This window comes from Rhinolophus ferrumequinum, chromosome 11, assembly GCF_004115265.2.
Source record: "Rhinolophus ferrumequinum isolate MPI-CBG mRhiFer1 chromosome 11, mRhiFer1_v1.p, whole genome shotgun sequence".
NCBI classification, from domain to species: Eukaryota; Metazoa; Chordata; class Mammalia; order Chiroptera; family Rhinolophidae; genus Rhinolophus; species Rhinolophus ferrumequinum.
The window spans coordinates 8,232,806-8,260,260 of NC_046294.1; the positions used below are offsets into that span (position 1 = coordinate 8,232,806).

The 27,455-nt window shown below is 48.7% G+C and overlaps 1 protein-coding gene across 5 annotated transcripts in view; it reads left to right on the forward strand.

The window, feature by feature from the left end:
• AHNAK (AHNAK nucleoprotein) overlaps positions 1–27,455 on the forward strand; it is a 121,078-nt gene that overhangs the window by 12,044 nt on the left and 81,579 nt on the right. The window contains exons 5-6 of one of the 5 annotated variants that reach the window (XM_033120802.1): positions 116–11,414; positions 11,778–17,398. The exons of 2 other annotated variants lie outside the window; for them this stretch is intronic. In XM_033120802.1, the coding sequence (XP_032976693.1) occupies positions 116–11,414; positions 11,778–16,582 (16,104 nt within the window). In that variant the 3' untranslated portion in view covers positions 16,583–17,398. Of the gene's footprint in view, positions 1–115; positions 17,399–27,455 lie in introns of those variants that run through there. 2 more of the 5 variants (XM_033120803.1, XM_033120801.1) reach the window with 2 other exon arrangements.

A 27,455-nucleotide genomic window follows, 5' to 3' on the forward strand; every position in this document is an offset into this window, starting at 1 on the left:
TGTGGTCCCAGCTTCTTTGGGAAACAAGCAACCATGTTGTCAGCTGGGCTGTGGCCGGGCGTCTGTAACTCAGGCAGACTCTGCTGCAACCTCTGCCGGGCATGTCTTTCCGCAGAGCGGGGATGATGAGGAGTACCGGCGTATCTATACCACGAAGATCAAGCCTCGGCTGAAGTCAGAGGATGGAGTGGAAGTGGACCCTGGGGAGACCCAGAGCCGTACCATCACGGTGACTAGAAGGGTCACGGCCTACACTGTGGATGTGACAGGCCGGGAAGGAGCCAAAGACATTGACATCAGCAGCCCAGAGTTCAAGCTCAAGATTCCACGGCATGAACTGACTGAAATCTCCACTGTGGATGTGGAGACTCAGCCTGGGAAGACTGTGATCAGACTGCCCTCGGGCTCGGGGACAGTGTCTCCAACCACAGGCTCTGCTGTGGACATCCGAGCAGGGTCCATTTCTGTTCCAGGACCAGAGCTCCAAGGTGCTGGCCACTCAAAGCTCCAGGTCACCATGCCTGGGAAAAAGGTGGGAAGCTGGGGCGTCAATGTTAGTGCAAAGGGCTTGGACTTGGGTGGCAAAGGTGGGGTCCAAGTTCCAGGAGTGGACATTTCATCTTCTCTTGGGGGTGGGGCCGTAGAGTTGCAGGGCCCATCTCACGAGAGTGACAATAATGGGAAAATTAAAATGCCCACCATGAAGATGCCAAAATTTGGTGTCTCAATAGGACCTGAGGGCCAGGCACCAGAGGCAGGGTTGAATGTGTTTGCACCTGAATTCTCTGTGGGGCACAAGGGCAGTAAGCCAGGCATGACCATTGGCGGGAACATCCAGACCCCTCAGCTAGAGGTCAGGGCTCCCTCTGCCAATATTGAGGGCCTTAGGGGGAAGCTGAAGGGCCCCCAAATCACTGGGCCATCACTTGAGGGAGACCTAGGCCTGAAAGGTGCCACGCCACAGGGGAGTATGGGGATGGACATCTCTGCTTCTCAAATCAAGGGCCCCAGTGTGGAAGGTCGAGCCCCTGACATTGATATTCATGGGACTGGGGGCAAACTAAACATGCCCAAGATGCAAGTCCCGAAATTCTCTGTATCGGGTTCTAAGGGAGAGGGAGCCAGCATTGATGTGACACTGCCCACAGGTGAAGTGACTCTTCCTGGGATCTCTGGGGACATCAGCCTGCCCAAGGTTGCTACTGGGGGGCTGGAAGGGAAGGGGAAGGGTACTAAAGTCAAGAGTCCTGAAATGGTTATTCAGAAACCTAAAATCTCCATGCAGGATGTGGATCTGAGCCTTGGGTCCTCCAAACTGAAAGGAGATATTAAAGTTTCTGCTCCGGGAATGCAAGGTGATGTTAAAGGCCCTCAAGTGGCAGTTAAAGGATCCAAAGTGGACATAGAAACACCCAGCCTGGAGGGGACCCTGGCAGGCCCCAAGCTGAGTGGTCCTTCTGGGAAAATAGGAGCTTGCAGTATTTCTATGGCAGATGTAGATTTAAATGCGGCTGCACCTAAAGTGAAAGGGGGTGTAGATGTCACACTCCCAAAAGTAGAAGGGAAAGTCAAAGTCCCTGAAGTTGATGTCAAAGGCCCCAAACTGGATATCAGTGCCCCAGATGTGGAAGTTCATGGCCCAGAATGGAACCTGAAAATGCCCAAGATGAAAATGCCCAAGTTCAGCATTCCAGGAGTCAAAGGGGAAGGCCCAGATGTAGATGTGAATCTACCCAAAGGAGATGTCACTATTTCAGGGCCCAAGGTCAACGTGGAAGCCCCAAACATCAACATCGGAGGCCTGGAGGGCAAACTTAAAGGCCCTGATACTAAGATGCCTGAAGTGAATGTCAAGACACCAAAGATCTCCATGCCTGATGTAGACCTGAATGTTAAAGTCCCAAAGATGAAAGGAGAGTATGATGTAACTGTTCCAAGACTTGAAGGAGAGCTGAAAGGTCCTCAGATGGACATTAATGCCCCAGATGTGGATGTTCACAGCCCAGACTGGCATCTGAAGATGCCCAAGATGAAAATGCCCAAATTTAGTGTGCCAGGGTTCAAAGCAGAGGGCCCGGAGGTGGATGTGAACCTGCCCAAGCCTGATGTGGACATTTCAGGGCCCAAGGTAGATGTTAGTACTCCGGACATGAGAATTGAGGGACCAGAAGGAAAATTAAAAGGACCCAAGTTTAAGATGCCTGAGATGAATATCAAAGCCCCAAAGATCTCTATGCCAGATGTGGACTTACATTTGAAAGGCCCTAATGTAAAAGGAGAATACGATGTCACTGCACCAAAGGTTGAAGGTGAGATTAAAGTTCCTGATGTTGAACTTAAAAGTGCCAAAGTGGACATTGATGCCCCAGATGTGGACGTTCATGGCCCAGACTGGCACCTGAAGATGCCCAAGGTGAAAATGCCCAAGTTCAGCATGCCTGGCTTCAAAGCAGAGGGCCCAGAAGTGGATGTGAACTTGCCAAAGGCTGGTGTTGACCTCTCAGGACCCCAAGTGGATGTGGAAGTTCCAGATGTGAGCCTTGAGGGACCTGAAGGAAAGCTGAAGAGTCCCAAGTTTAAGATGCCTGAGATGAATATTAAAGGCCCAAAGATCTCCATGCCTGATGTGGATTTGCATATGAAAGGCCCCAAGGTAAAAGGAGAATATGATGTTACAGTGCCAAAGCTGGAAGGTGACATGAAAGGGCCAAAAGTACACATCAGTGCCCCAGATGTTGAAGTTCAGGGTTCTGATTGGAACCTAAAGATGCCCAAGATGAAAATGCCCAAATTTACCATGCCCAGCCTCAAAGGAGAGGGGCCAGAATTGGATGTGAAACTGCCCAAGGCTGATGTGGACATTTCTGCACCCAAAGTAGATATTAATGCCCCAGATCTGAGCCTCGAAGGACCTGAAGGGAAGTTGAAAGGCCCCAAGTTTAAGATGCCTGAGATGCACTTCAAAGCTCCTAAGATGACTCTGCCAGATGTTGACCTCAATCTTAAAGGACCCAAAATGAAAGGAAATGTAGATATGTCAGCACCCAAAATAGAAGGTGAAATGAAAGTTCCAGACATGGACATCAAAGGCCCCCAGGTGGACATTACAGCACCAGATGTAGAAGTACAAGGTGGAGACTGGAGCCTCAAAATGCCCAAGATGAAAATGCCTAAATTCAGCATGCCTAGTTTCAAAGGTGAGGGCCCAGATGTGGATGTGAACCTGCCCAAGGCTGACATTGACATCTCCGGACCCAAGGTTGACATTGAAGCCCCAGATGTGAGCCTTGAGGGACCAGAAGGAAAGCTGAAGGGTCCCAAGTTTAAGATGCCTGAGATGCACTTCAAGGCCCCCAAGATCTCCATGCCTGATGTGGACTTACACTTGAGAGGCCCCAAAGTCAAAGGGGACGTGGATGTGTCTGTGCCCAAGATAGAAGGTGAAATGAAAGTGCCAGATGTGGACATCAAAGGACCCAAAGTGGGTGTCGATGTCCCAGATGTGGATGTTCACGGCCCAGACTGGAACTTGAAAATGCCCAAGATGAAAATGCCCAAGTTCAGCATGCCCGGCTTCAAAGCAGAGGGCCCAGAAGTGGATGTGAACCTGCCCAAGGCTGACATTGACATCTCCGGACCCAAGGTTGACATTGAAGCCCCAGATGTGAGCCTTGAGGGACCAGAAGGAAAGCTGAAGGGTCCCAAGTTTAAGATGCCTGAGATGCACTTCAAGGCCCCCAAGATCTCCATGCCTGATGTGGATTTACACTTGAGAGGCCCCAAAGTCAAAGGGGACGTGGATGTGTCTGTGCCCAAGATAGAAGGTGAAATGAAAGTGCCAGATGTGGACATCAAAGGACCCAAAGTTGACATTAATGCCCCAGATGTGGATGTTCACGGCCCAGACTGGAACTTGAAAATGCCCAAGATGAAAATGCCTAAGTTCAGCGTGCCCGGCTTCAAAGCAGAGGGCCCAGAAGTGGATGTGAACCTGCCCAAGGCTGACGTTGACATCTCCGGACCCAAGGTTGACATTGAAGCTCCAGATGTGAGCCTTGAGGGGCCAGAAGGAAAGCTGAAGGGTCCCAAGTTTAAGATGCCTGAGATGCACTTCAAGGCCCCCAAGATCTCCATGCCTGATGTGAACCTAAATCTTAAGGGGCCAAAACTAAAGGGAGATGCAGATATGTCTTTGCCTGATGTAGAAGGTGAAATAAAAGTGCCAGATGTCGACCTTAAAGGGCCCAAAGTTGACATCAATGCTCCAGATGTGGACGTTCATGGGCCAGACTGGCACCTGAAGATGCCCAAGGTGAAAATGCCCAAGTTCAGCATGCCTGGCTTCAAGGGAGAGGGCCCAGCAGTGGATGTGAACCTGCCCAAGGCCGACATTGATGTCGCAGGACCCAATGTGGACATTAACGTTCCAGATGTGAATATTGAAGGTCCAGATGCCAAACTAAAAGGACCTAAATTTAAGATGCCAGAAATGAATATAAAGCCTCAGAAGATATCCATGCCAGATGTTGGTTTGCATTTGAAAGGTCCTAAAATGAAAGGAGATTATGATGTGACAGTCCCAAAAGTAGAAGGAGAGTTAAAAGCTCCGGATGTCAACCTCAAAGGTCCCAAAGTGGACGTTAATGTACCAGATGTGGGAGTTCATGGCCCAGACTGGCACCTGAAGATGCCCAAGGTGAAAATGCCCAAGTTCAGCATGCCTGGCTTTAAAGGAGAGGGCCCAGACGTGGATGTGAACCTGCCCAAGGCTGACATTAATGTCTCTGGACCCAAAGTGGACATTGATGCTCCAGATGTGACTATTGAAGGTCCAGAAGGGAAACTAAAGGGTCCCAAGTTCAAGATGCCAAGCATGAATATACAGACACACAAAATCTCTATGCCTGATGTTGGACTTAATCTGAAAGCCCCTAAACTGAAAACTGATGTAGATGTTTCCCTTCCTAAAGTGGAAGGAGACTTGAAAATTCCTGAAATAGATGTTAAAGCCCCTAAGGTGGATTTGGATGTTGGTGACATTGATGTTGAATGTCCAGAAGGAAAGGTGAAAGGTCCCAAATTTAAGATGCCAGACATGCACTTCAAGGCCCCCAAAATCTCCATGCCTGATGTGGACTTACACTTGAAAGGCCCCAAAGTCAAAGGGGACGTGGATGTGTCTGTGCCCAAGATAGAAGGTGAAATGAAAGTGCCAGATGTGGACATCAAAGGACCCAAAGTGGGTGTCGATGTCCCAGATGTGGACGTTCATGGCCCAGACTGGCACCTGAAAATGCCCAAAGTGAAAATGCCCAAGTTCAGCATGCCCGGCTTCAAAGGAGAGGGCCCAGACGTGGATGTGAACTTGCCCAAGGCTGACATTAATGTTTCTGGCCCCAAAGTAGACATTGAGGCTCCTGATTTAGACATTGAGGGACCAGAAGGAAAATTAAAAGGCTCTAAGTTTAAGATGCCTAAATTGAACATCAAATCTTCCAAGATATCCATGCCAAATGTGGACTTGAATTTGAAGGGACCCAAACTGAAAGGAGAGATAGATACCTCTGTGCCAGAACTAGAAGGTGATCTCAGAGGTCCACAAGTTGATATCAAAGGTCCCAGTGTGGATGTGGAGGTGCCTGATGTTGACCTGGAATGTCCTGATGCCAAGTTCAAAGGCCCCAAGTTTAAGATGCCAGACATGCACTTCAAGGCCCCCAAGATCTCCATGCCTGATGTGGACTTACACTTGAGAGGCCCCAAAGTCAAAGGGGACGTGGATGTGTCTGTGCCCAAGATAGAAGGTGAAATGAAAGTGCCAGATGTGGACATCAAAGGACCCAAAGTGGGTGTCGATGTCCCAGATGTGGATGTTCACGGCCCAGATTGGAACTTGAAAATGCCCAAGATGAAAATGCCCAAGTTCAGCGTGCCAGGCTTGAAAGCAGAGGGCCCAGAAATGGATGTGAACCTGCCCAAGGCTGACATCGACATCTCTGGAGCCAAGGTTGACATTGAAGCCCCAGATGTGAGCCTTGAGGTACCGGAAGGAAAGCTGAAGGGCCCCAAGTTTAAGATGCCAGACATGCACTTCAAGGCCCCCAAGATCTCCATGCCTGATGTGGATTTACACTTGAGAAGCCCCAAAGTCAAAGGGGATGTGGATGCGTCTGTGCCAAAGTTGGAGGGAGATTTGAAGGGTCCCAGTGTGGATGTGGAGGTGCCTGACGTTGACCTGGAATGTCCCGATGCCAAGTTCAAAGGCCCCAAGTTTAAGATGCCAGACATGCACTTCAAGGCCCCCAAGATCTCCATGCCTGATGTGGACTTACACTTGAGAGGACCCAAAGTCAAAGGGGACGTGGATGTGTCTGTGCCCAAGATAGAAGGTGAAATGAAAGTGCCAGATGTTGACATCAAAGGCCCCAAAGTGGGCATTGATGCCCCAGATGTGGACGTTCATGGCCCAGACTGGCACTTGAAGATGCCCAAGATGAAAATGCCCAAGTTCAGCATGCCTGGCTTCAAAGGAGAGGGCCCAGAAGTGGATGTCCACCTGCCCAAGGCTGATATTGATGTCTCAGGACCCAAAGTTGACATTGAAGCCCCAAATATGAGCATTGAGGGTCCAGAGGGAAAAATCAAGGGTCCTAATTTAAAGATGCCAGAGATGAATATCAAAGCCCCAAAGATCTCCATGCCAGATGTGGACTTACATTTGAAAGGTCCTAAGGTCAAAGGAGATGTAGACGTTTCCCTGCCTAAGGTGGCAGGTGACCTCAAAGGCCCCAAAGTGGACATTGATGTCCCAGATGTGGACGTTCATGGCCCAGACTGGCACCTGAAGATGCCCAAGGTGAAAATGCCCAAGTTCAGCATGCCTGGCTTCAAAGGAGAGGGCCCAGACGTGGATGTGAACCTGCCGAAGGCTGACATTGATGTTTCAGGACCCAAGGTGGACATTGAAGGCCCTAATGTTAACATTGAAGGACCTGAGGGGAAATTGAAAGGTCCTAAGTTCAAGATGCCAGAGATGAACATCAAAGCCCCCAAGATCTCCATGCCCGACTTTGATCTGCACCTGAAAGGTCCCAAGGTAAAGGGTGATATGGATGTTTCTCTGCCTAAAGTGGAAGGTGACCTGAAAGGCCCTGAAGTTGACATCAAAGGGCCCAAAGTGGACTTTGATGCCCCAGATGTGGATGTTCATGGCCCAGACTGGCACCTGAAGATGCCCAAGGTGAAAATGCCCAAGTTCAGCATGCCCGGCTTCAAAGGAGAGGGCCCAGAAGTGGATGTGAACCTGCCCAAGGCCGACATTGATGTCTCAGGACCCAAAGTGGACCTTGAATGTCCTGATGTGAATATTGAAGGATCTGAAGGAAAGTGGAAAAGTCCAAAGTTTAAAATGCCTGAGATGCATTTTAAGACTCCAAAGATATCCATGCCAGATATTGATCTTAATCTAACAGGTCCAAAACTGAAAGGAGATATGGATATCACAGGTCCCAAAGTGGAGAGTGATCTGAAGGGCCCTGAGATTGACCTCAAAGGCCCCAAAGTGGACATTAATGCCCCAGATGTGGACGTTCATGGCCCAGACTGGCACCTGAAGATGCCCAAGATGAAAATGCCCAAGTTCAGCATGCCTGGTTTCAAAGGAGAGGGCCCAGAAGTGGATGTGAACCTGCCCAAGGCCGACATTGATGTCTCAGGACCCAAGATGGACATTGAAGGCCCTGATGTTAATATTGAAGGACCAGATGGAAAGTTGAAAGGTCCTAAGTTCAAGATGCCAGAGATGAACATCAAAGCCCCCAAGATCTCCATGCCTGACTTGGATTTGCACCTGAAAGGTCCCAAGGTAAAGGGCGATGTGGACGTTTCTCTGCCTAAAGTGGAAGGTGACCTGAAAGGCCCTGAAGTTGACATCAAAGGGCCCAAAGTGGACATTGATGCCCCAGATGTAGATGTTCATGGCCCAGACTGGCACTTGAAGATGCCTAAGGTGAAAATGCCCAAGTTCAGCATGCCTGGCTTCAAAGGAGAGGGCCCCGAGGTGGATGTGAACCTGCCCAAGGCTGACATTGATGTCTCAGGACCCAAGCTGGACATTGAAGGCCCTGATGTTAATATTGAAGGACCAGATGGAAAGTTGAAAGGTCCTAAGTTCAAGATGCCAGAGATGAACATCAAAGCCCCCAAGATCTCCATGCCTGACTTTGATCTGCACCTGAAGGGCCCCAAAGTGAAGGGTGATGTGGATGTGTCTTTACCAAAAGTGGAAGGTGAGATTAAAGTTCCTGAAGTTGACATCAAAGGGCCCAAAGTGGACATTGATGCCCCAGATGTAGATGTTCATGGCCCAGACTGGCACTTGAAGATGCCCAAGGTGAAAATGCCCAAGTTCAGCATGCCTGGCTTCAAAGGAGAGGGCCCCGACGTGGATGTGAACCTGCCCAAGGCCGACATTGATGTCTCAGGACCCAAAGTGGACCTTGAATGTCCTGATGTGAATATTGAAGGACCTGAAGGAAAGTGGAAAAGTCCAAAGTTTAAGATGCCAGAGATGAACATTAAAGCTCCTAAGATATCAATGCCAGATTTGGACCTTAACCTTAAAGGCCCTAAAATGAAAGGAGAAGGGGATGTTTCACTTCCAAATGTAGAAGGTGGTTTGAAAGGGCCTACTCTTGACATCAAGGGCCCGAAGATAGATTTAGAGGCTCCAGATATTGACATTCATGGCCCAGAAGGCAAATTAAAAGGTCCAAAACTGAAGATGCCTGACACGCATGTAAACATGCCCAAGATCTCCATGCCAGAAATTGACTTGAATTTGAAAGGCTCAAAGCTTAAGGGAGATGTTGATGTTTCTGGGCCCAAATTGGAAGGTGACATTAAAGCTCCCAAGTTGGATGTAAAGGGTCCAGAAGTGGACATTTCTGGACCTAAGCTCAATATTGAAGGCAAGTCAAAGAAATCTCGTTTTAAGCTTCCCAAATTTAATTTTTCAGGCTCCAAAGTTCAGACACCTGAGGTGGATGTCAAAGTTAAAAAGCCAGATATTGATGTAACAGGCCCCAAAATTGATGTCAATGCTCCTGATATTGAGGTCCAAGGAAAAGTGAAAGGATCCAAGTTCAAAATGCCTTTCCTGAGCATTTCGTCTCCTAAAGTTTCTATGCCTGATGTGGAGTTAAATCTGAAAGGTCCTAAAGTCAAAGGAGACTTAGATGTTGCAGGTCCTAATTTAGAAGGTGACTTTAAAGGACCCAAAGTGGATATTCAGGCACCAGAAGTACATCTTGATGCACCTAATGTGGACGTTCATGGTCCAGACTGGAATTTGAAAATGCCCAAGATGAAAATGCCCAAGTTTGGTGTGCCTGGCTTAAAAGCAGAAGGGCCAGATGTGGCTGTGGACCTGCCACAAGGTGATCTCAACATACAGGGTCCCAGAATGGACATTGAGGGCCCAGAAGTCAATGTGGAAGGTCTAGAAGGAGGCATAAAAGGTCCCAAATTCAAGATGCCTGACATGAATATCAAAGCTCCCAAGATCTCTATGCCTGACATTGATTTAAACCTAAAGGGCCCCAAAGTAAAAGGTGATGTGGCTGTTTCTCAGCCCAGAATTGAAGGGGATCTGAAAGGGCCAGAGGTTGATATCAAAGGGCCCAAAGTGGACATTGATGTCCCAGATGTGGACGTTCATGGCCCAGACTGGCATTTGAAGATGCCCAAGGTGAAAATGCCCAAGTTTAGCATGCCGGGCTTCAAAGGAGAGGGCCCAGACGTGGATGTTACCCTCCCTAAAGCTGACATTGATATTTCTGGCCCCAAAGTGGACATTGATGCCCCAGATGTGAACATTGAAGGTCCAGATGCAAAACTGAAGGGCCCCAAGTTCAAGATGCCTGAGATGAACATCAAAGCTCCCAAAATCTCCATGCCTGATTTTGATTTGAACCTGAAAGGTCCCAAAATAAAGGGCGATGTGGACGTGTCTTTGCCAAAAGTGGAAGGTGACCTAAAGGGCCCCAAAGTGGACATTGAAACTCCTGATATTAACATTGAAGGCCCAGAGGGGAAATTGAAGGGGTCCAAATTCAAGATGCCAGAGATGCACATAAAGGCCCCCAAGATCTCCATGCCTGACATTGATTTAAACCTGAAGGGCCCCAAGGTGAAGGGCGATGTGGACGTTTCTCTGCCTAAAGTGGAAGGTGACCTGAAAGGCCCTGAGATTGATATCAAAAGTCCAAAAGTGGACATTAATGCCCCTGATGTGGACGTTCATGGCCCAGACTGGCACCTGAAGATGCCCAAGGTGAAAATGCCCAAGTTCAGCATGCCTGGCTTCAAAGGAGAGGGCCCCGAGGTGGATGTGAACCTGCCCAAGGCGGACATTGATGTCTCAGGACCCAAGGTGGACATTGAAGGCCCTGATGTTAACATTGAAGGACCTGAGGGGAAGTTGAAAGGTCCTAAGTTCAAGATGCCAGAGATGAACATCAAAGCCCCCAAGATCTCCATGCCTGACTTGGATTTGCACCTGAAAGGTCCTAAGGTCAAAGGTGATGTGGATGTTTCTCTGCCTAAAGTGGAAGGTGACCTGAAATGCCCTGAAGTTGACATCAAAGGGCCCAAAGTGGACATTGATGCCCCAGATGTAGATGTTCACGGCCCAGACTGGCACCTGAAGATGCCTAAGATAAAAATGCCCAAGTTCAGCATGCCTGGCTTCAAAGGAGAGGGCCCCGACGTGGATGTGAACCTGCCCAAGGCTGACATTGATGTCTCAGGACCCAAAGTAGATGTTGAAGTTCCAGATGTGAATATTGAAGGCCCAGATGCAAAACTGAAGGGCCCCAAGTTCAAGATGCCTGAGATGAACATCAAAGCCCCCAAGATCTCTATGCCTGACTTTGATTTGCACCTGAAAGGTCCTAAGGTTAAAGGTGATGTGGACGTTTCTCTCCCTAATGTGGAAGGTGAATTAAAGGGCCCTGAAATTGACCTCAAAGGTCCCAAAGTGGACATCGATGCCCCAGATGTGGATGTTCACGGCCCAGACTGGCACCTGAAGATGCCCAAGGTGAAAATGCCGAAGTTCAGCATGCCTGGCTTCAAAGGAGAGGGCCCCGAGGTGGATGTGAACCTGCCCAAGGCCGACATTGATGTCTCAGGACCCAAGGTGGACATAGACACTCCTGACATTGACATTCATGGTCCAGAAGGGAAACTGAAGGGTCCCAAGTTTAAAATGCCTGACCTGCATCTCAAGGCACCCAAGATCTCCATGCCTGAAGTTGACCTGAATCTGAAGGGGCCTAAAGTAAAGGGTGATGTGGATGTTTCTCTGCCCAAAGTGGAAGGTGACCTTAAGGGCCCGGAAGTGGACATCAAGGGCCCCAAAGTGGACATTGATGCCCCAGATGTGGATGTTCACGGCCCAGACTGGCACCTGAAGATGCCCAAAGTGAAAATGCCCAAATTCAGCATGCCGGGCTTCAAAGGAGAGGGCCCAGAAGTGGATGTGGACCTGCCCAAGGCCAACATTGATGTCACTGGACCCAAGGTGGACATAGACACTCCTGACATTGACATTCATGGTCCAGAAGGGAAACTGAAGGGCCCCAAGTTTAAAATGCCTGACTTGCATCTCAAGGCACCCAAGATCTCCATGCCTGAAGTTGACCTGAATCTGAAGGGTCCTAAAGTAAAGGGTGATGTGGATGTTTCTCTGCCCAAAGTGGAAGGTGACCTCAAAGGCCCCAAAGTGGACATTGATGTCCCAGATGTGGACGTTCATGGCCCAGACTGGCATCTGAAGATGCCCAAAGTGAAAATGCCCAAATTCAGCATGCCGGGCTTCAAAGGAGAGGGCCCAGACGTGGATGTTACCCTCCCTAAAGCTGACATTGATATTTCTGGCCCCAAAGTGGACATTGATGCCCCAGATGTGAACATTGAAGGTCCAGATGCAAAACTGAAGGGCCCCAAGTTCAAGATGCCTGAGATGAACATCAAAGCCCCCAAAATCTCCATGCCTGACCTTGACTTTAACCTGAAAGGCCCCAAAATGAAGGGTGATGTGGATGTCTCTCTACCCAAAGTGGAAGGTGACCTCAAGGGCCCTGAAATTGACATAAAGGCTCCCAAATTGGACATTGATACTCCTGATATCAATATTGAAGGTGCAGAAGGAAAATTGAAGGGGCCCAAATTTAAGATGCCTGAGATGCACATCAAAGCCCCCAAGATCTCCATGCCTGACTTTGACTTAAATCTGAAAGGGCCAAAGGTAAAGGGTGATGTGGACCTTTCACTACCTAAGGTGGAAGGTGATCTGAAAGGACCAGAGGTGGATATTGAGGGTCCTGAAGGGAAACTCAGAGGTCCCAAATTTAAGATGCCTGATGTGCATTTCAAAACTCCACAAATCTCCATGAGTGACATTGATTTGAACTTGAAAGGACCTAAGGTAAAAGGAGATTTGGACGTTTCCATTCCTAAACTGGAAGGAGATCTGAAAGGTCCCAAAATGGATGTTAAAGGCCCTAAGCTGGACATAGACACTCCTGACATTGACATTCATGGTCCAGAAGGGAAACTGAAGGGCCCCAAGTTTAAAATGCCTGACTTGCATCTCAAGGCACCCAAGATCTCCATGCCTGAAGTTGACCTGAATCTGAAGGGTCCTAAAGTAAAGGGCGATGTGGATGTTTCTCTGCCCAAAGTGGAAGGTGACTTCAAGGGCCCCAAAGTGGACGTCGATGTCCCAGATGTGGACGTTCATGGCCCAGACTGGCACCTGAAGATGCCCAAGGTGAAAATGCCCAAGTTCAGCATGCCTGGCTTCAAAGGAGAGGGCCCCGAGGTGGACGTGAACCTGCCCAAGGCCGACATTGCTGTCTCGGGACCCAAAGTGGACATTGACGTTCCAGATGTGGATATCGAAGGTCCAGATGCAAAACTGAAAGGCCCTAAGTTCAAGATGCCAGAGATGAACATCAAAGCTCCTAAGATCTCCATGCCTGACATTGACTTAAACCTGAAAAGTCCCAAAGTAAAGGGTGATGTGGATGTTTCCCTGCCTGAGGTGGAAGGTGACCTCAAGGGCCCTGGAATTGATATCAAAGGGCCCAAAGTGGACATTGATGTCCCAGATGTGGACGTTCACGGCCCAGACTGGCACCTGAAGATGCCCAAGGTGAAAATGCCCAAGTTCAGCATGCCTGGCTTCAAAGGAGAGGGCCCAGATGTGGATGTCCACCTGCCCAAGGCCGACATTGATGTCTCAGGACCTAAAGTGGACATTGACGTTCCAGATGTGGATATCGAAGGCCCAGATGCAAAACTGAGGGGCCCCAAGTTCAAGATGCCTGAGGTAAACATCAAAGCTCCCAAAATCTCCACGCCAAAATCAATCAGCCATGTTGACCTGGATTTCAAAGGACCCAAAGTTAAAGGAGATTTTGATGTGTCTGTCCCTAAAGTTGAAGGTACTTTCAAAGGTCCAGAAGTAGATCTTAAAGGTCCAGGTCTGGATTTTGAAGGCCCTGATGCCAAACTCAGTGGCCCAAATTTGAAGATGCCGTCACTGGATGTATCTGCCCCTAAAGTAACTGCTCCTGATATTGATTTGCATCTCAAAGCACCCAAAATTGGAGTTTCTGGTCCCAAATTAGAAGGTGGTGAACTGGACCTCAAGGGCCCCAAAGTTGATTTAGAAGCTCCAAACTTAGATATACACATGGAGAGCCCAGATGTTAACATTGAGGGGCCAGATGTTAAAATTCCCAAATTTAAGAAACCCAAGTTTGGATTTGGTACAAAAAGCCCTAAAGCTGACTTTAAGTCACCTTCGCTCGATGTGACTGTTCCTGAGGCAGAGCTGAATGTTGAGACTCCTGACATCAGTGTTGGTGGCAAGGGCAAGAAAAGTAAGTTTAAAATGCCTAAAATTCACATGAGTGGTCCTAAAATTAAGGCCAAGAAACAAGGATTTGACTTGAATGCTCCCGGGGGCGAAGTTGATACCAGTGTCAAGACTCCGGACGTAGATGTCAGTGTTACTGGGCCGGACGCCGCACTTAAAGTCGATGTGAAATCTCCCAAAACCAAGAAACCTATGTTTGGAAAAATGTATTTCCCCGATGTAGAATTTGACATTAAATCACCTAAATTTAAAGCTGAGGCCCCCCTCCCCAGCTCCAAAATGGAAGGTGAAATCCAGGCACCTGATCTGGATATTGCTTCACCAGGGGTTAACGTGGAAGGTCCTGACATCAAGCTGAAGGCTCCCAAGTTCAAGGTGGATGTCTCAACTCCCAAAATGGAGGGCGACTTGAAAGGCCCCAGGGTGCAAGCAAACTTGAACGCACCTGACATCAACATTGAGGGCCCTGATGCTAAAGTCAAAGCACCATCATTTGGCATTTCTGTCCCTGAAGTCTCCATCCCTGATGTGAACGTTAGCTTGAAAGGACCAAAGATTAAGGGTGATGTCCCCAGTGTGGGACTGGAAGGAGGAGATGTAGATCTGCAAGGTCCAGAATCGAAAATCAAGTTTCCCAAGTTTTCGATGCCTAAGATCGGCGTCCCTGGTGTGAAAATGGAGGGCGGGGGAGCTGAGCTCCAGGCCCAGCTGCCCTCACTTGAAGGAGGCTTGAGTGCACCAGATGTTAAGCTTGAAGGGCCTGATGTGTCTCTGAAGGGGCCAAAAGTAGACTTGCCTTCAGTGAACCTCTCTATGCCAAAAGTCTCTGGACCTGACCTCGACCTGAACTTGAAAGGACCAAGTTTGAAGGGCGACCTGGATGCATCTGTTCCTAGCATGAAGGTGCATGCCCCAGGGTTTAACCTCAGAGGTGTTGGTGGAAAGGTGAAGATGGAAGGAGATGGTGTGAAAGTGCCAGGGATCGATGCCACAACAACGGTTAAGGTTGGTGTGCCAGATGTGACCCTGAAAGGACCAAGCCTGCAGGGAGACCTGGCTGTCTCTGGTGACATCAAGTGCCCTAAAGTATCAGTAGGTGCTCCTGATCTAAGTCTGGAGGCACCTGAAGGTGGTTTTAAACTTCCCCAGATGAAGCTGCCCCAGTTTGGCATCTCCACCCCAGGGTCTGACTTGGACATTAGCATCAAGGGGCCACAAGTGACTGGAGAACTAAAGAGGCCGGGCATGGATGTGGGCCTCGGAGGCCTGAATCTGAAAGGGCCTCAGATCTCTGGCCCTCAAATCTCAGCACCAGATGTGGACTTGAACTTGGAAGGACCAAAAGTAAAAGGGAGCCTCGGGGCCACTGGTGAGATGAAAGGTCCCTCTATTGGAGGAAGTCTTCCAGGCATCAGTGTTCAGGGCCTAGAAGGAAATCTCCAAATGCCTGGCATTAAGTCCTCTGGATATGACATGGAGCTGCAAGGTATGAATGTGAAACTCCCCACCGGGCACATTTCTGGCCCCGAAATCAAAGGCAATCTGAAAGGTTCAGGGATAGGGGTCCACGGTGCCGCTCCTGACATTAGTGTGAAGGGGCCTTCATTTAATATGGCATCTCCTGAGTCAGATTTTGGTGTCAGCTTGAAGGGCCCCCAAATCAAAGGAGGTGTGGATGTGTCAGGAGGTGTCAGTGCCCCAGATATCAGCCTGGGTGAAGGGCATGCCAGTGTCAAAGGTTCCGGGGGTGAGTGGAAAGGACCCCAGGTCTCTGCTCTTAACTTGGATGCACCTAGGTTTGCTGGGGGACTTCATTTCTCAGGACCAAAGGTAGAAGGAGGTGTGAAAGGAGGCCAGCTTGGACTCCAGGGTCCTGGACTGAGTGTGTCTGGGCCTCAAGGTCACTTGGAAAGCAGATCTGGAAAGGTAACATTCCCCAAGATGAAGATCCCCAAATTTACCTTCTCTGGCCGAGAGCTGGTTGGCAGAGAAGTGGGGGTGGATATTAACTTCCCTAAAGTGGAGGCCAGTGTCCAGGCTGGTGCTGGAGAGGGTGAGTGGGAAGAGTCCGACGTAAAACTTAAAAAGTCCAAAATCAAAATGCCAAAGTTCAATTTTTCCAAACCTAAAGGGAAAGGTGGTGTCACTGGATCACCAGAAGCATCCATTTCCGGTTCCAAAGGTGACCTGAAGAGCTCAAAAGCCAGCTTAGGCTCTCTGGAAGGAGAGGCAGAGGCTGAAACATCTTCGCCCAAAGCCAAATTCTCTTTATTTAAAAGTAAGAAGCCTCGGCACCGCTCAAATTCCTTCAGTGATGAAAGGGAGCTCTCTGCACCTTCTACCCCGACTGGGACTTTGGAGTTTGATGGTGGGGAAATGTCGCTGGAAGGTGGAAAAGTCAAAGGGAAACAAGGGAAGCTGAAATTTGGTACCTTTGGTGGATTGGGGTCAAAGAGCAAAGGTCATTATGAGGTGACTGGGAGTGATGATGAGGCAGGCAAGTTACAGGGGAGTGGAGTATCCCTGGCCTCTAAGAAGTCCCGACTGTCCTCTTCTTCTAGCAATGACAGTGGGACTAAGGTTGGCATCCAGCTTCCTGAGGTGGAGCTGGTGGTTTCCACAAAGAAAGAGTAGCAGGCCTTTGTGTACATATATGTATAAAAATACTTCAGCCTTGGGTGTGTTTGTATATAACCTCCAAAGAGAAACACACCGACAGCCTCAGCAGTAATGCAAAGATCTGGCCTCTGCCGGGGGCAAGCGCTGACAAGCCAACCGCCTTTAGGCTCCCAGAGCTTTACAGATAGGTAAAGAGTTCCAGCCCGTGTGCAAAGTCAACAGTATTTGCCTTAAGATTTCAGTTTTTTTGCATTGAACGCTGAGAGCTCCTGTTTACTATGCAAGCTTTTGTGTTTATTATCCTCATTTTTACTGAACATTGTTAGTGTTGGGGTAATGGAAACCCACTTTTTCATTGTAATGACTTTGGGGGGCTTTTGTTAGTAAGGGTGGGATGGGGTAGAAGGCAGTAGAGGGGGCCAGACCTCCATATCTCCATTTCTCCTAATATTGGAACCACTTAAATAGCAAGCACCCAAAGATGGCCACAGGGAGCCGGCAGGGCGTGTGGGTATTTGTAGAACTCTTTAGCATTGCTTTTTCCCCAGGGGTGGTGGTCCCAGCCAGTGTGGTGCTCATGGTGAAAAGGAATTAGAAACTGTTTGCCAATTGGCCAACCCACTAGCTCAACACAAGGGGCTTCCATTCTGTGTATTGTAAGAAATCTTTTCATGGCCCCCATGTTCCTGATACTAGTTCTGATTTCTTTTAACAAATGTTATTTGTTAAAGAATTTGATTAAGAAAATTTCCCGCACTTTAATGGCAAGTTAATTGAGAATGTAAGAAAATCCGTGCTGTCAAGGCAAATAAAGCTGTTTATTAACCCTGATGTCTCGTGCCTTTGCATTGTGTGTTGGGGGGGACGAAGCTCGGCGAGGCTGCATTCCTGCCCTGACAGTTCACACTGGATCCGCCCAGTGGCATTGCTGGTTCTTAATTAATGGGTAATGGGAGGAATTCTTGGCTTCTCACCGTGAGGCTGGCCATGTCATTGCTGAGAAATCAAGAGAAGCTTGGCACGCTGGCAGCCCAAACCCCAGGACCCACCCACTGGTGAACTTTGCATGCTCAGATATGAATACGAATCAAAAATGGTTCTAAATGGATAAAAGGATATAGGAGTGAATGGGAAAAAAAAGCCTTATTGGGATGGTAGAAAGAGATCTGGGCGAGTCGCCGTCCTGCCATATCTATTCCTGACTTGGCTGCAGCTTTGCTGGGTGGCCTCAAGTTACTTGTCCTGCCTGGGCCTCAGTTTCCTCTTTGAAATCAGGGTGCTGGTCTTGTATTCGATGTCTGTATGGTTTTTTCTAGTCCATTTTAGGGCTAAACTTGATGACATATCTCTTCTGACCAAAGTTCCCTTTTGATTTTCAGCTCTGTAGACAATACATGGTGAGGGAGCCTTCTAGAAACTGGCTCCTAACGTTGGTCATTGCTAGGCAGAGGGCAGTACCCTCTTATCCCAAAGCAATTGGACTAAGCTCGTCCCCCTCACCATTCCCCAGAGTCGTCATCTTTCTGCCAGTGGAGGCAGCTCTGCACCTGTCTGATCATCCCCAGACCAGAGATAACAGCTGTCACCCATCCCTCCCTCTCCAGTACCAGCTTGTCAGGGGTTTCTGCACATCGCAGTGGTACCAGACCTCCTGCCCTATGTAAACTCCACCTGCCCTTGCTTTCATTTCCAGATGAGCATTTTCCAGCTCTATCCATTCTTACCTCAGCCAGCACAGCCCATGTTCCTGAGGATTTTGGTAAGAGATAGGTAACACGGGCAGTACTGGATCCCCCTTGCTTTTCTTACGATGACTTACCTACAGCTGCTTTGTGAGGTGGGCGACATCTTCCTTGAGCCTCAGTTTTCTCGCCCATGAAATGGGGATAGTATCCATCTGACCAGAGTCCCTATAGGTATTTGGGTTGTCTACTGTGCAAGGGTACCACATTTATGCATGTAGCATTCACGACACAGCCGCATGTTAATTTATGGAGAGCACAAGGGTGGGCATGGAGCCCTAGAGAAGTGAGTGTGAACCCCTCCACACACTCAGGTGTGAAGCCCACTGGCACAGGCCTGCACACAGCTGCCTTCTGTCCTAACCGATTCGGGGCATCTCCAAGGATGCTTCTTTCGCTCAACCACAGCTCAAAGCCCAATTCCTGATTCTTCCTCAATTCTGAAGCTGACAGGGATGTGGGGTGGGACAGTGTATATGCTGTCTAAGATGTGTGGCCCTGGTGTCTGGAGGGTGGGATGAGGAGGAGACAGTGGGGTACACTAGTGTACACAGCTGAGGTGGCGGGATGCCCACTGGGACGCTAGAAAGAGTCCCCGGGCTGAACTACCCAGCTAAGCCAATAACACATCAGTTGTTTTTTTGTTTTTGTTTTTGTTTTTTAGCTTGAGGAAGTGGTGATGTAAGCTAGTAGTGGCCCTCAGTGTCCATTCAGTAAGTAGTCCCACTGGTCTCAGAATCCTCTACCAACCTCCACAGACCAAATGATATGGTGGATGTGGGAAACTGGAATGCTTTGAACACTGGAAATAATGCAGGTGTAAACGATAGTTCTGCTAGGGAGGATGAGTATGGTGATGGTTCCCGGGCTTTCAGGGCGCGAGCTCATCGACTGGAAGAGTCAGGGACTGGTGGTAAGATGGAGAAGGAATATGGCAACTGGCCATTTAGCCATCCTCTTCCCACATGAGGCCCAGGCTGGAGGCAGTGGCCACAGAACAGGAGCCCTCCGGCCTGCAGTGACTTACCGTAGAAGGGGCAGTGTGGAGGAGGTGCTAGGCGCTGGAGAGGCTTGTGGAGGCCACCCCACCTGCCCACTCCTATTCCCCCCTCCCTCTGTTCCTCCCAACACCTTCATCACCACCCTCCTTGCCCTTTCTTGGTCCCTGATGGGGATGGTCTAAGCTCATCTCCAAAGTCCTGCAGTGCCCAGATTCTCAAGGTCTTACCCTCTGGGGTCCCAGTTCCTGTGGGAGTAGCTTCAGAAGACCAGGAAGGGCTTGGCTGGGCTCCTCAATGTCCTTCCTCAGAGTTCCAGCATGGAGCCAGAGCAAGGACTACTGCCTCATAGGATACCTTGCTTATGCAGTGTGACTGGGGGGGGAAATGGTGTGGTTAAGGGGACATTTGGAGAATTGAATTATTGAGAAATGCATCACGTGCTCAGAAATGGCAGTAAATATTTTTCAACAACTCATAACTCATGTCTGTATCGGTCAGGTCCCTACAGGAAGTGGAATTCCACTTGACAGTAGTTCAACCACAGGGACTTTAATAAGGTACTGTTTATGGAGTGGAGCGCAGGGGCAAAGGAGCCAGCAAATGGTGGTGGGACAATGGAAAGCTGGGACTGCCTCTGGGCCTGAAGGGACCTGGGGAAGAAACGCTGCTCCTGAATCCAACGTGAGCTGGAGGCAAAGGAGGGACCACCAACAGGAGCTGTAGCAGCAAAGGACCATGTGAAGGCAGAAATACCTGGACTTTTTCTGCTGGCACCTCTCCTGGAGGGGAAGTGAGTCCAGGTGTTGCAGGTGGAGGGATCAGCCTCCTGGAGGCCCAGTGCAGGGCAGCGAAGCAGGGAGAAGGGGTCTGAAGATGGAGGAGCAGATGGAAAATAACTGGGACAAAGTCTTAATCCTCTCCTTTTTCTGTTTGGCAAGTTTGAATTCCTACATAGTGAGGTTTCTTAAAATAGCCAGTTACGTAGGATGTATTTAAGGTATGATTCATAACGTAATATGACAATTTTTGTTTTAAACAAATACACTCATTCTTGGAAGGCGCTACACTTATTTCTGTGAAGATTCTACTATTGAGAATATTTTTGTTCTCTCTTTTGAAACTGCCCTCAACATCACCTGTACATTTATATATATATAAATATATATATATATATTTGGCCAAAAAAATGTATACACATTTTAAGAAAGGAAAAACCTCTATTAAAATTGTAATACTCAATATATACCGATAAAAAAAGATGAATACAAGTCATGTGTATACATTTTTTTGGCACTCTCAGTGTGTGTGTGTGTATGTGTGTGTGTGTGTGTTTATATATGTGTGTGTGTATATATATTATATATACATATATATTTAAAAAAATTTTTTTCTTCCTTTGGGGAAACAAAAATCTTCCTCTCTTGATTTTTCCAATAGCCAAAAAAGCTTGAAAGATACTCTAGGTTTCCAGGACAGAACCCTGAAAAGAACACTGGCATGGGAGTCAGGGGGACTAGCACATTAAGGTCCCTCTCTGAGCCTCAGTTTCCTCATTTGTAACATGGATAAGTCAAGCATTCTCTAAGGCCCTGGGCAGTTCCAATAGTCTATGATTCTTTCAGAAGCAAGGCTGGGTAATTAGGTGGATGGGGCTGTTTTTGGTCAAAAGCAAGGCATGATTATAAGGTAGGGCAACCAATTTTCCTGTGTGGTTGGTAAGTTGGATCAAACGTTTCGAGCAATGGCAGCGTTAGTGAAATCCTGCTAGGTCTCTAGTGTGCCAAAGCAAAAGCGCAGCACCCATCAGGGCTTTGCACATTGCCGGTGCAAATGTCTCGCGTCTTCAGAGTCCCACCTTAGCCCTCTGGTGTTGCACATTAGCTGTGATATGAATAGTATCTGGGGGATCAGCTAAGCCTGTAACCAATGTTCTTGTAGTTTTCTTTTAAAAATTGTATTTATTTTGAATTCATCTGATAACAGAGAAGTCACAAGAATAAGACAATGCATATCCATATACCTTTCACTTCGATTTACCAATTTTACCTCATTTGTTTTAATCTCTCTGTCTTTCTCTCTCTCTCTCTCTCTCTCTCTCTCTCTCTCTCTCTCTCTCGGTATTGTAATTATCGTTATTTTTGCTGAATCATTTGAGAGTAAATTGTAAACACCATGACCCTTTATTCCTAAATACTTTAGCATGTATGGACATTCTCTTATATAGCCAGGATACAATCATCAAATTCAGGAAACTTAACATTCATATATTATTATCTGACATATAGCCCATATTTAAATTTTACTAATTGCCCAATAATCTCCTTCCAAAAATGTCTTTTTTCCACTTAGTCCATGTCCACGCTCCTATATGACATTTAGTTGTCATGGTCTCTTTAATTTCTTCAATCTGGAGCACTTCCTCAGCTTTTTGTTGTCATTCGGGACATTGATATTTTTAAGTATACGGGGTCAGTTGATTTGAAGACATATCCCTCAGTCTGGCTCTGTCTGATATTTCCTCGTGGTTAGATTCAGGTTATGCATTTGGGGCAGGAATACCACAGAAGTGGTACAGGGTCACTTCTCAAGACCCCCATGGTCTCGATCCCTTGATTAAGGAGATTGCCAAGTTTCTTCATTGTAACAGTGCCATGGTTTCCCTTTAGAATTAACAAGTTTTCAAGAAAGAAGTCCAAGTTTGGGCAAGTTTATTTCGCACGCACACTTGAAAGGGCTGGTGGCATGAGTGTGCCCTCCGGCTGGGGGTTTGGAAAGTCAAAGTCTGGCATTGGGCTTTGCAGCACACAGCAGCCCTCTGTCTCTCCTCACGAGGACAAAGAATTCGGGGCATGAATGCTTGCCATAGACCGAGAATGCCTTGTGCTGTTCACCAGCCTCTGATCACCCTGTGGCGTCCCTCAGCAGCCACAAGTGCTTCCTAAGGCTGAAGGCTCCCAGCAGAGGCTGCCATGGGCCACAGCAAATGAGTGGGGAACATTGTGCTGAGGAGGGTGGTTTCAGTTCCCTTTAGAAACCTCTGTTATTTTCTACCGCAAGCTTGGGGCCTGGCCTTCATGGAAAAACTTCCCAGCAGTGGGGCCAAGGATTGGAAAGAGTTAAGAATGAAAAGACCCCTTTGGACAGGGCATTGTAAGCCACAGTGCTTTGTCTCATATTGGGTTCTGAGCTCGGCCCTAGCAAGAAGGGTGTAGAAAGGTGAGCAGAAGTGAAGCGACTGGTCTCAACTCACAGAGCTGGGAAGAGATGACTCACTCCTGCCTAGCTCAATCCAAGCTTTCTGACTGAAAAGCTTCTTCTTTTTCTTTTTCTTTCATGATGCCATTGCTGCTTCCCTGAGGAAGTTGGGAATTTCTTTTCTGGGGAGGTTTTAGGAAATGGAAGATGTCTTTTGAAATTTGTAGAGCCTTGACCTTTTAACAACATCCCCGAAGTAATTATTAAACACTTATATGCAAAGACCCTTTCCTCAAGAAGCCTATAATCTAGTAGGGGAATAATAATAATAATACCTGTAAGTTCTGCCACTTCCTAGCTGTGTGATCTTGGGCAAGTTAACGAACCTCTCAGTGCCTCAGTATCCTTATCTGTAAAATAGGGATGATTTAGTACCTCTCTCATAGCGTTGTGGTGAGGATGATGTAAATTCACACATACAACGTGCTTGGCATATATAAATGCTGTGTAAGCTATTACTATTGATGCTTAGTGTTAGGCATTATATATGCATTGTACATGCTTTATCTCTACATTTTCTACAACCCTATGAGGTGTGTATTATTTTTCTCACACAGAAACTGAGGCTCAGAGAAGTTAAGCAATATGTTCAGGGTCATACAGCTAATAAATAGCAGAGACAGGATTCAGACGGGGTCTGGTCTGACTGAGAAGCCCATGTTTTAACTACTTACAGTGGCTACCAGAGACCGGGAAGGCTCTGTTAATAATAGTCTATACCTGTCCCAAGGTTTGGAGAGGAGCGTGAGGAGGGCATTCCAGGCAGGAGTAAAGTGTCAAGTGTGGAAGTGAGGTGTGTGGGGAAGCTCAGCAAGGCAGGCCTGGAGGAAGCCAGAGAAGAACAGACGCCTCAGAATGTAACTTGAGACTCCAGCAGCTTGGCTGGTTTCCGGTCCAGCCCAGAAAGGAGAGGAAAGGAAAGGCTCTTACCAATTTTCCCACTTGGGGTTAGGGGATAGGCTCCAGGGCCCAACCAAAGTGAACCTTTGGCCCAGGTTCAGCCTCAACTGCTATCAGCCCCTCCTGCCCAGTGCCACCCTGGGTCTCTTCCCCTCTTAAGTCTTCACTCTCCCACAGTGGTGAGAAATAAGGGAGAAAGGACAATCAAAGCATTTGCATTATATTTATCCCCACCCACTGTCCCTGACCACTGTCCTGGCAGCCAGGGAGCCCTTGGGCTGGCCCCAGCTTATGGACTCGCTGCTCCGCAGCTGTGGGACCGCAGGCGAGGCGGACATCCATCCCTCTGGTCAGCTGAGGCCCTGTGGGGCTGAGCCCTTTGTCTGGGGGAGGGGTAGGGAATGTGAGGGGACTCCAGTGAGGAGTTTCAGCAGAACCAAGTTGTCTCCAACTGTGGACGTGTACTCCCTTCCGATCCCTTCGCCTGCGGGCCCTGTTTGGCTCCAGGGCTGAGGCCAATGGGAGCCTGGTTTGAGAACTGGCTAACAATCAGCAGTGTGAGCAGGAGGGGGGCCGTCCAGCTTTCTGGGTGGACCGAGAAGCCTTACCCGCCCAAGGAGAAGGAACTGGGTCCTCCACCAACTGTACCACTGGCCCTTCATTCCGGAGATTAAGAGGGCACAAGAAAAGAAGGAAACAAATACAAATCTAGGGGGAGACAGAAGAGCGAGCCCGGGATGGGCAGAGGCGGATGCGCACGGCTAGGGGGCCGGGAGGGAGGAAGGGGGGGGGAGCAAAGCCCTAGAAAGAGGAGAGGGAAGGGGGCTGCGTTTGGAAAGAGCGGCTGGGAGCGTGAAAGGGCGTGGAAAGCGTAGGAAAGAAGGGAGGAACCACAGGGATCAGGGACTGCGCCAAGGGACTTTAGCTCTGCTCCCCATCTCCAGAAGTCACTTCTGGTGTTCCGAATGAATTTACAACCTAAGTAGCGCTCTTGCAACTTCAAGTTCTCCGCTCCAGCAAGAAACCAGATGACACTCTTAAGCCCCCTACACTGCAATCCTGAGGCCACCAGTGTCCAGGGGGTAAGGGAGCCTCCCAAAATGACTCGCGGTCTCGGAGGAGTCGGACGGAGTGGGGAGAAAGGGAACAGACAGGGAAGAGGGGCACAGTCTCCAGGGAACAGCTGCTGCCATGCCCGATTCGGCCGAACTGCCAATCTCCAGGCCGGGTCCGGTCCCGTGACCCGTGGCCCGGCAGATTTTTTTTGTCCACCTCTGGGCTGCTGCGCGCCTAGTGCCTTGTGTTGGCCGGTGGGGCTGGGGGCTGGGCGCGGGGTGCGGGCACTGAGGATGGTAAAGCGAGGAAGGATGACCCTGGGGGCGCCTCGGGAAGTTGCTGGAGGTCAGGTTCACACTTCCCAGGGCGTGGCCACGGGAGCTGGCTCCCTTATCCTGGTGGGTGCCTACGCCCCAAACAGTGCAGGAACACATGCTTTTTCCTTAGTCCATATTTCCCTCAATTGACAGCTTTGTACTCTGAGTACAGCGTCCTACTGCTGTGCTGGAGAGAGTGCCAGCTCCCTGTAGGTTAAGACTTTGGTTATTTGCATTTAAAAAGAGGGCTTTGGGGCCCTGAGGGATGGGTCTCTCGTGGTGGTTATTTCAGGCCAGAGGGAAGGTCAGTTCTGGGTATTTTGGGACAGGAGAGCCTTTTAGCAAAGCCTCACAAACAGCAAGGGTTTGCTTCTCCCCTCTGGCGACCTGACACAGCCCTCCCCTCCGACCTCTGCCCTGCTGACCTAGAGCCCCCTGGGCTGTAGCAGGGACTTGCTACCCCTGCCTGTCTTAAGGTCCCCACTCAGTCCCAGGTGAGGGGGAAGGCTTTTGACCACCTCTGGCGTTTTCAGTCAGTGCCCTGCTGCCAGGGTTTTGTGTTTTACCTGGGCGTGCTGTCTCCTCCAGGGCGTATGCCACCATCCCGTGTCCAGTGGCCAGGCAGTGGGGAGGACTGGAATGTGCGCTGGCAGGAGAGAATAATGACAGGGCATTTTCTACTTGTAAGAGCGCAAGTTCGGCTCACAACTTGAATTTCAAGTGGGCCCTTCAGGCAGATTAGGGAGGTCAAGTGAGAGATTGGAGGCAGCCAGTGCGGATTGTCTGAATTCCTAGAAAATAAATTCTAGGAATTCAGTTGTGGGAGGGAGGAGTGTCAGGTGTGCACATTCAGTGCCAGACGCAGCAGGGGTTAGAGCTAGTGGTCCAGGACGCCTTGCTCTTCTTTCTCTATTTGAACACCTTATTTTTCCCCAAATTACTTGTTTCTTGAATCATATCAAAGAGACAAATTAATGTTTTTAGCCAAGGGCTTTCTTAAAAAAATTATTATTATCACTTATTTTTTTTTTTTAACTGAGCTGCTGTTCTCATATGGAGGAAAACCACTCCCTGTAAATACTGTTTAGGGTGACTGCCCTTTGTTTGAAGTAATGATTGTCCCCAAAAATGGGAAATGACATATTACTGTTTATCAAAAGGAAACAAACACCTTGGATTAATAGGGTTCTTGCCAGTACCTGCAGCAACCTGAGTAAAAAGCCTGCATGGCATGTTTTGTACTCACTCACTTTCGGTGTTTTATGATTTCTAAACGGGAAGTGATTGGATGCTGTGTGTCTGCCAGAGCTTGCTTGCCGTGTTCTTGTTACGTAATCATGGAGAGTCTTTGAGAGGGCTTTTCTGGCGGCAGAAATAAGTACAGGAAAAAACATGGGGAGTGGGGTGTGTCTCCTGCTCACTCTGCTCCAACATGGATTGGACTTCCCGTTGTTTTTATATTCATGGCATTGGGTTAAGTCTAAATAAGAGAGTGAAAAGTTGGATAAGTATGCTTTATTGAGCCTGAACCGCAGATAGGTTCACCCAGGGAAGAAAAGGTCTTGGACGTGGCTCTGAGCACTGCAGACTCAGCCTTGTCCACTCCAGGCAAGGCCCCAGGGAGTGCTTGCCCGTCTCTGTCTCCGGAGTACTCTCCTACTTTGGACTCTGGCCATTGTCAACCCCTGCAGGCTCAAGCTGGCCTCTCCAGCTACACTCAGGTCTTTCATTTCCTGCTCTCTCCAGCCCCCTGGCTTTCAAGCAGACTCTTCTTCCTCATCCTCTGGTTTCAGCTTAGGGAGCATTTCCTTCTGGAAGTCTTCTCCCCTGACATACAACCCTCACTCCCTCCCCCATATCTCCCAACTGTCTGTGCGCTCATCTTGCTCTGTGCTTTCCTGTTCTCAGCACTACTCATATTAAATTATCAATGACCAGTTGCTTGTCTGTCTGCCTCCCTCATCAGACTGTCAGCTCTGTGAGGTTGGGATTGCAGTGTGCTTGTTCACCATCACATCTCCAGCACAGTGCCAGGCACATAGCACACGGCACACACTCCAGAAGCCCTCCTGTCACCATCTTATCACCTGATACACTTCCTCTTAGCAACACGTGCTCCAATCTTTTTTCTGTCCATTACTGTGTATTTCCCTGGTTCTCGAAGGTGTTAGTTAGTCCATACTTTGGGTAAAAACAAAAACAAAACAACACCCCGAAGCAAACAAAACACACACACACCAGAACTTGTTCCTTAATACGTTGTTGCTAAGGTTTTGCAAACCGGCTGCTCTCCTTGAGCTGTTGATGAGTCTGATTTAACTTCAGTAAAAGGATGGAACATGTGTTGCCTGTCAGTCAGCAAACTCTTCAAAAGCCACACCTTTCCAGAACTCAGGGCTGCCTTGTTGGGGTGAAAAGGAGGTAAAGCAAAAGCTTGGAGACTTGAGGAGCTGAAGCCCAAGAAAGGTGGGACTGTAGAGGGGGTGCAGAATGGGGAAGAACCCTGCAGGGGTTTGGAGGGAGAGGAACGTGGGTCGGGGTGGGTTTGAGATGGCCCCACCAGAACTGCATCAAAGATTTGATGGCCAAGAATTGAAGCTGAGGAAGGGGGAGGGGA